We start from the raw sequence: 9177 nt of genomic DNA, 5'->3' as shown, positions 1-9177 counted from the left end.
TTTTTTTTTTTTTTTTTTTTGCTGTTTTTGCTTTAAGGCAGGCTTGCTGGTAAAGGTACTTTACCAGAAGTCGAAGCATTTCCTTCTGGCTCACCCACTCCTTGAGACTGGATCACATGCCCTCCCCATGCCCAATCAGATTCCAGACTCTCCGCAAGACAATCTCCCACTTCCTGTCAGTTCATAGAACAGTGAAGCAAATGGTGCCAGAGGCTAGGTCGGAGGAGGAGATATACAAAGTCCACTCATCGCTACTCTTCATGTCCAGCTACAGCATTGTACCAAGCCCACTATACCACAAGGAGTACTTTCTGCATCAAGAAATATTCTGCCAGTTAGTCACAGGAACTGCTGCATGTGGCAGGGTGAATCCTTTTCAGCAGGGACAGTGATAATGAATTATGACACTTTAAGAGAACATTATTTCCCCAGAAGGTGGCAACCATATACACAGACCAGTCTTGCCACTAGTCTGAGGGACAGGCCAACTGTGTTTTAAAACTCCCCTTAAGAATAAGTTCTGCAGGCTGTTAGAAGACAACGTTTAGAAGATAGAACTGTGACAACAGCAATCAACTGTTAGCACACACAAAGGCTAACTTTTAAATACTACTTATTCAACCTAATGCCAAACATTGTGTACCCACCTTCCTGCTATACCTCATGTAGGGCATCAGAGGCTTATCTGGTGGCTTTGGGGGTTTTGGAATTGTAATACCAGAGGAAGCCTATAAAAGAACCGGATAAATCCATTTGTTAATGTGACCATTGGACAACTTCAATACACAGCAACGTGGGAACATGCTCATTATGTGGAGATATATATATCTCAAAAAATAAAAACAGGTACCATAACTGGCTCTCACAATATCTGGCTATGTTTTCCCCCCGCCCTCTAAATGTGTCTTTAAGCATCAATTTGTAAAAGGTTACTGTGTAAAAATCCAGTAGGGGACAATCTTCTTAAAAACCTTAAAGCAGTACCTAAAAATTTAATTGGAAGCACTAGACCCATTAGGTTGCTTTCTTTGTTTTGATGAGTGACTGTTATTGTACCTGTTTTGACAAATGTAGCATTAAAGAAGTTACTGTAGGAAAAAAGGTAAGGAGAAAGTGTGAAACAGTATATTATCAGGATATTCTTTCATTCTCAAATCCCTTTACAAATACCATAAACATTTTCGTGGAAAAGTGTAATTTGGAGCTAATCCAAAAGTAATGAGGAAAACATCCCTACTAGGAAACTGATCCCTCAACCTGTGCATTGTGTGTGTCCAAACTGTACTGTCCTTGTCCAAATTAAGACTGTGAGCTCCTTGAGACCTTGTCTTCTTTTAGGTTTGTACAACGCCAAGCATGTTGCCTGCACTCAAGAAAAAGACACTAAACAATCAGTGTTATTGACTGAAAACTGCAGCATTTACTTGTTCTTCTCCCCCAGTCTACAAAGCATCTCATTTAGAAATAGTGCCCTTGTAACGAGACAGGGTTTGCACCTTATAGAAAGTTCTGCTGGTATCATATTATTGGCAACAGTGGTAGATTCTGAAGGCCTCAATCCTACAAACTCTTACACATGGCAAGTAGCTCCATTAAATGAAATGGGACTATTCTCATGTGTAAATTGAAGTGTACTTACATTAAGAGTTTCCAGGATTACAAGTTATGTTTACACTTGATCTTAGCCAAAGGGTGAGACTGGCACTTAGAACAGGCCAAACAGAACAACATCCAGTGTTTTACTTCCAAATTTTTTATCTGGATATTTTTGTTTCATTACATTTATGAATTTCTATGAAACAATGCATACGTACTTCCATATAAATATAAAAATGTATATGAGCTGTACGCATTACTAAATGTATACATATATACACACACAGATGGATTTGAAAAACATTAACTGAAATTGTTTAATGCTTTTAAATTAACAAGATTCCATACATATATTGATATATGCATGGCAGAGAAAGCTGTTTATGCTTATGACATACAGAAACAATGAAAGTTCTCAGACAAAACCTTATTTGTGTATTCAATAAGAAAAATGAATTCAGACCCTACGTTCACTTAAGCTCCGGCTCATATCTTCACTATGGGGTAAGAAGTTTCTTATTTAAGCATTTTATCAGATAGTTTTTAATTTAAAGAAAGGGTTTCATTACAGAGGCATAAAGAGGCTATTATATTAAATGGCAACATTTATAAGGTTGACAAAATCTTATTAATCCTGCATTCTAAAGTGGCTAGAAATTCCACAGTATTTATTTTTACATCAGTGGGCAAAAAATGTTAAAAGTATAAAAAATAATAAGACCATTTGAATTGCAAAGATTGCAGAGACTAGTGAGAGTCTAGTTTTTGTCTTGTGTGAATGTGCAAGGTGTTCTGTATCTTTCTTATAGCTCACAGGATTCTTCCCACATCACTACATTTCCCCTACTTCATGCCAAACATTCCCTGAAGGGTTATGTGGCAACCATTTAACAGGCAACCAAAGTGGAGAGAAAGCAGGCTCCCTTCAGATCCAATCAATATCACTCCTTTGGTTGGAGAAATCACTGCAGAACTAACTATACAGAATCAGAGAATGGAATTGGGTCTCTTACACTGCTAAACAGTATCATGTAACCATCCGTTAAAATTTCTGCATTGGAACTTACTTTGTCCTCATTTTTGTGCCAACAGCCTCAATAAAATTTGTAATTTGTTCCCTCCAAAATGAGCGTATGATTCACACTCAGACTAAAAAGATCTCTTAAACATGCAGAAACCACTGAGGCTTCAAATCTTGGAAAGCCTTTCTTTTTGAAAGTTTCTCAGATGGAAATAATAAGTATTTTTTTGCTCCATTTAATAGAAGCCCACGTTCCAGAACAACATTGCACAATGAAAGGAGGAGGTGGGGTAGGGGAGGGAGAAAAGGGGGAAGAGTTAGAAAAAAAAATCAAAATTAATTTTCTGTCTTTATAAAAAGTGACAGCAGCCAAGATTCAGAAGAACCTAACTCTAAAGCCATTTCTGGTCAATTCCTGTTGTTTGCCGGATGATGTAATAGTTGATTCTCCTACCGTGACCCGGCTGTTGGTGCCCGGGTTCCCTCCCAGCCTGTAGTTGTTGTAGGCCAGATGGCTGTATGGATTGTATCCCACAAACCCTGGTGTGCTGGGCATTTGCTGATGGAAACAAATGAGACAAAAACACGAATGAGAAATGAGCTCAAACGAGGAAAACACAGAAATGAAAATGATCTGCAATATGGCATGCAAAAGCAACCAGAATTTAAACAAAGCAAATGAGGTGTAGCAGTTGATTTCCCTTCAACATGTAAAACCTATTCCAATTGAAACCTGTTAAGGAAACAGGATTTTTAGCCAAACATGTCACTACAAACCTGTAATTGCTGCTGTTTACTACTATTAGGTATGCAATCTTCTCAAGCAAGTGTGCACAAATCCTGCGTGTTTATTAATGTTAGCAAGCATTTCTTAAAGTAACCAAAAAACAGAAGGAACATAGCACCGAAAGAAAACAGAACTTAACGTACATGGCAGCACGCTGCATACAAGTTATGCAGAAATCACCAATACCATCATTTACCATAAAAACCAGCAAAAGCTCAGGCTATCTTCAGAAAGCCTCACACTAATACAACTAATAATATGGCAGTAGCAGTCAAAGTGCAGCCTGTGTACCCCTAGTGGTATATGGAAGCCTTTCTTGATGACCTGCCAACTTAAATGTTTGGGGAACTAGGCACTAGGAGCCTGGGAATGGTGATCCCACATGGTATTTTTTTCTTATGAGACAGCCTGCAGAATTGGAGGCTGGAGAAACACTGCAATAGAATATACAAATTAGAAACTACAGATTACATTTAATCTAATCAATTTATTATTTTATTATTGCTAAAACACTTACAAAATAATACATCTTGATACCCATACTAGAAAATTATTTTCAGGGGGTCATTTTTTGTCTTTCCTATATTGCTGGTCAATTTCATTTTTTCAGGGATTCACACTGCTCTTTACATTTTTCATTGTGACCAAAAAGCCAGATGGTCTTATGTTTTTCTGTTTTCAGATTAAATTTCTCTCTTGCCGTGTTCCCCAGTTTTGCCCACTGTCTTTGTTCAGGGAAAAAAAGCCCAACTGTTCAAAAGTAACCCTAGTCTTAACTACAGGGAGATGAGAGCACCACAGCAGTTTTCACTTTACAGGATTTTAGGTTTCTTCAGGCTCTACCCTGGTACTTGGTAGTTCCACACCTCAAATCATGCAGTATGTAGTCTAATTTCTTGGTAGCTTTTTGGCCTTGGTTAGCAGCACATGGGGTCTCAAAGTATACTTTGGCAGTAGTATATTTTATAACTTTTGTTATAAAGTCATAACTGAATCCAACATTCCTAAGAATCAAGATAGAAAGGCTGTATATTAAAGGGAGCACAAAAATAGTTTAAAACCAAAGTACACCTAACATGTACAGTCTTCATTGTGACGATATAGACACAGTGTAGTTAGTTCACTTTGACATGCAAACACAGTAGTAGAATTACTCCTTAACGGACAAGCTCAAAACATTAGTGCTATACTGCTAAGTCTCTCAGAGTGGATGACAGCAGTTGCCATTCACTCAAACAGTAACTACTAAACGTAAATTCATTTTTCAGTAAGCTGTTACTTCAGTACAAACCATTACTGGCAATACAGAATATGTTCAAGTAGGTAGTTAGGTCTTTCCCACAAAACTGTTGGGCAACAACATAATCTACATGTACCTAACTATTTATTGTTACAAGACACAAATTCAAAACAAGATAAACACAACAGAAACTTTATTTCATATACAATGAATCAAGTGATGTTGATTGATGATGCTTTCTATACTACAAAATCAGAGCTGATTGCGGAGGAGTGAGAAAATGTGTAGGTCCACCTCATTCCAGATCTACAGACCCCATGTTACAATCTAAAAAACTGCACATTAAGTACACTGAGTAGTAGAGAAGACATGCGTGTAGTACAGCGCACACACTACTCGTGGATCTGAGGTCATAATCTCATGTACTCTAAAGACTTGCTTATTTGACCAAAAAAATTAGTATGTGTAGATTAAAAAAAATTAACAAATTCCATATCCATACAGTGTCCCACTGAAGTCAATGGTGCTCCACACCGATACATGGAGCAGACTGTACCAATCTGATACAGGATTGAAACGTATCTCATTAATTTCAGTATTAATATAAACCAAATAATAGCAAAAACAACACTCAAAGAAAACATGGTCTCAAACTACTTCCAAAATGGAATAGTTGCAAGATAATATTTGCAAGATAAAATTCAAAGTTAATAAATTTCTCTGGAGAAAAGAATACTCTATGGTAACACCAGAAGTATTTTCTAACCTCTTTAACTTTCATTTAACAAAATTGTAAATCATGGGATTTACTTCTTTCCAGCCTTGCAGACCAAGAGCACTACTATTCATAAAGGTTTTGAAATTTTCTTTGGCAAGCAATTTCACTTGTGCTTCAATTTATTCTTTTGTACAACAGGGCTAATTACCCCATTTCACAGTGTCAGAAGATTGAATGAAATACATAAAATGTTTTACAGTCCTCAGATACAAGTTACACTAAGGAGCGCAAGCACTCCTTGAGTGATGTACTATTTACTGTGTTATTAGAAAACACTAACTATTTGTAGAATATCTTACAGGTATGCAAGTCTCAACATCTTAGTGTATTTTCAAACAAAAGTCCTTAATTTATCAGCTCTGCCGCTGCACATGATCCAAAATTACAATTAATGTTTTTAAAAAGGCATCATTCTGTACTATGTACTGAACTATATTCATACTAAGGACAGAGTACTAATCCCTCCACAGTTTCCAGTGAAGTAGCAACATTTTCATGAAGAGGGTTTCATTATTCTGATACAATATAAAGAAAATGTGCATCATTCTACATAATGCTAAAAATAAATTTTAAGCACAATCATAAAACTACCCTAAAAAGAAATACAAACATTCATCTTGAAAACTTGGGAAGCTGTTAAGCTCTCAAAGGCAAGAAAATTTTAAATGAACTATGACACTTCATCTGTATATTATTGTTGTAAACACTATAAATATCCCACTATATCAACATTAAATGCATATACATTTCTGATATTCCTAGCAACACATACTATGGGTATAATTTCAGGGCAAAAGCTCAGAGAAACTCACACATATACTTAACTTTACTCATATAAGCAGTCTCATTGGTTTTAAGTTTAATGTTTGCAGGATTTGGCCATAAAAAGGAGTGATGTTTATCTTACCTGGTCCCCTCCTTTTTTAAAATCAAAGGGAATTTAAACTAAATTGATAAGCATCATTTTTAATAAACTTTACTTACAGTATTTTAAGTACTAGATGCCTCCAGTGAATAAATTACTTTAAAGCCAGATTACCACATTTGTGTTAATGAGAAAAATCACTATACTTACGGTTGTGGGAGCTGGGGTAGGAGGTGGGGCATAAGATGGCCTTTCTGTTTCAAAGACAAAAGAAAATAAATAAGCTTTTTCTTGACAACTTAAGCCATGTACATGGCACTTAAAAGAGTGCAAATCATTTAAAAATGATTTGGCAAAAAAGAGAAAGGTGAGATCTTTGCCCCATAGTTTACACGGTACAACAACAAAATAAGAAAAAAACTGAAAGCATCACCAGTGCCGCATTACTAACCTTTTATTCAGACATACTAGGAAATAGCAAATGTATTGATCTGTAATCAGTTAAAATAAGGGCAAGGAGAAATATAGTAACAGAAAATGAGGAGAAACTGGGTGCGTCTACATGAGACATTTACTGACTAATTAGCTCCAGAGTAAAATGTCACTGTCTACATGTGCAGTGTTATTAGCAAGGTGTAAACTAATTAAATCTGCCACAGAATAGTTCTGCCAGACACAAGTACAATCCTACAGTGGAGTTATTTACTCCGCTGCAATGCACATGTAGAGGATGATAGGCCTGGCTGGGGCATGAGGGTGCTTCAGTGCAGGAGGCTGCCTGCCAGATAGGCCCCCGCACTGAAGCACCCTCATGCCCCAGCCAGCCCCAGGCTGGCATGCTGACCCCTAGGGCTCCCAGCCAGGGCTGCACCACCCCAGCTGAACATGCTGTGGTCCTGGGCGCACATGTAAATGCTGTGCTTGGGAGCAATAACCTCCAGCATGAACTGCGCTGGAGTTTATTCAGCCATGTTAATTTCACATGTATACATGCCTACTAGATAGCTAACTAGATTTTCTTTAAGGGGAAATAGACAGAATAAAATGTAGTTTTTCCATGTATATGTATGCTTCAGGAAACAGCAAGATAAATGTTATAATCACAATTGGACATTTAGAGTGGTAACCAGGGAAGGATTTAGGGCCAACTAACTGATGGTTCATCAGTAATTATTGCACTTGGTAGTATTCCTTTTAACAAAAGCCTGATCCCACAGCCATTTATTATGTGACAACAACAGAATTAATCACATAAGCAAGGGCTACTAGATCAAGCTCTCCTTAAATAAATAAGAAAAAACATCCAGAAACTTACTTGACATTTTGATGGACTGGACAAGTTCTCAGTCAGCTAGCATTATAATTGTTATGCTGAAAGACAAAAAAAAGTACACCATAACACTAAACATAAGTCTTTATTTTCATTTTATTTTTAAAACTTATATCATCATAAGGTATCTAACTGATGGCATGTCAAACATATGGCCTGCAGAGCTGTCTCATCTGGCCCACAGGGCTCCTAGACAGGCTAGGAAAAAGGGAGTAAAGACCACTATCAAAATCTGGAATACAGAGCCCCAGTGGAAATTTATTTCAGTGGCAGGAGGCAAGTGATAGCTGGATTAAGGCCCCTAGCTCCCTGATGGTGGTTGCCCTGCTGCTCCTGCATCTATTTCTAGCCTGTGAGAACCCCACGTCAGGATGAATTAGACACCCTGATATAATGCAATTAAAAATCATGGCTGCCTATACACGTGTTCACGGATAGGCGTTTTAATGAGACTGGTTCCCAGAGAGTTGTTTTAGTTAAAATGCTGCAGTGTCACATGTATTAAGGCTCCACACATCTAAAAATGGCAGCAGGATGCTTTAACTGAAGCTCATTCAAATTAAAAAAAATGTCTTTGTGTATTACTGTTTCAAAAAAACTAAGAATACTGTGTGTTGGATTTCACTGATCTGGCTTCACTGCTGGCATCAAAGTTCTGATGGTAGTGAAGGAGCAAGCAGGTGTATATGGTGTCTTTCAATCTTGGTATAACAGAAAAAGCAAGTGCCAACAGTGTCAGATACAAGACCATAAATAACCATGGGGAGGTTGGCATATGCAACCACTAATAAACATGAGCTCAAAGAATGCAAATACTCTATAAACTAACAGCAATATTGTGCTAACTTTCAGTATGAGAAATATCCCCTTGAAGACTTAGGACAGCAAAATCTGGGCCTAGCCCTGTCTGAGTAACAGAGACGTAGGGCTGGAAGGGGCCTCCAGAGATCATCTACTGATTCTATTCCAAACCCCTGCCTGAGGCAGGATCATCCCTGTCCAAACCATCCCATACAACCATGAACACCAACGATTACTGCTGAAATTCCTGATTCCTATTCTCATACAAAAACAGAAAAAAATCCCCACTGCACGGGTGGGCAAAATACAACCTGTCGGCCAGATCCGCTAGCTAAGGGATACTATGCGGCCTGCAGCAGGTCCCTTGGCCCCACCCAACCCAGGCACAACTCAGCTTGGGCCATAGCACATGCAGCTGGTCCCACAACCTCTAGGTGTGGCTGGAGGGGGAAGGGAAGGGGCAGTGGCCGGATTCCACTTCCTAGCAGACCCCACAGTGGTGGCTCCTTCTGGCTGCTGCCATTAGTATCACCATTGCTGCTGGACCTGGTTCTGCTGCCCAGACACCCTGATAGAATGGGTGGGGCCTCCACAGAGGCCAACCTGGGACCCCTGCAGGGAGGGTGGGTTTGGCTGGGTGGGTGGTATGGGGCCATGGGCTGGTGGGGAGAAGCATCTGGGAGTAGGAAGAGGACCATGGGGTAGTGACAGCACAGGGCCAAGGCCCAGGCCCAGGGCAGAGGAATGTGTGGAGAGTGG

General features: G+C 38.8%; 1 protein-coding gene across 3 annotated transcripts in view; it reads right to left on the bottom strand.

Annotated features, from left to right (window-relative positions):
* The window catches only part of SMARCE1 (SWI/SNF related, matrix associated, actin dependent regulator of chromatin, subfamily e, member 1), a 33232-nt gene that overhangs the window by 18261 nt on the left and 5794 nt on the right, over window positions 1–9177 (bottom strand). The window contains exons 2-5 of one of the 3 annotated variants that reach the window (XM_019506692.1): window positions 7603–7658; window positions 6498–6541; window positions 3009–3176; window positions 648–728 (exon numbers count right to left, since the gene is read on the bottom strand). In XM_019506692.1, the coding sequence (XP_019362237.1) occupies window positions 648–728; window positions 3009–3176; window positions 6498–6541; window positions 7603–7609 (300 nt within the window). In that variant the 5' untranslated portion in view covers window positions 7610–7658. Of the gene's footprint in view, window positions 1–647; window positions 729–984; window positions 1057–3008; window positions 3177–6497; window positions 6542–7602; window positions 7659–9177 lie in introns of those variants that run through there. The other 2 variants (XM_019506700.1, XM_019506707.1) reach the window with 2 other exon arrangements.

This window comes from Gavialis gangeticus, unplaced genomic scaffold, assembly GCF_001723915.1.
Source record: "Gavialis gangeticus isolate Ggan-Ray unplaced genomic scaffold, GavGan_comp1, whole genome shotgun sequence".
NCBI lineage: Eukaryota > Metazoa > Chordata > Crocodylia > Gavialidae > Gavialis > Gavialis gangeticus.
This window is presented reverse-complemented; position numbering and strand designations above follow the sequence as displayed.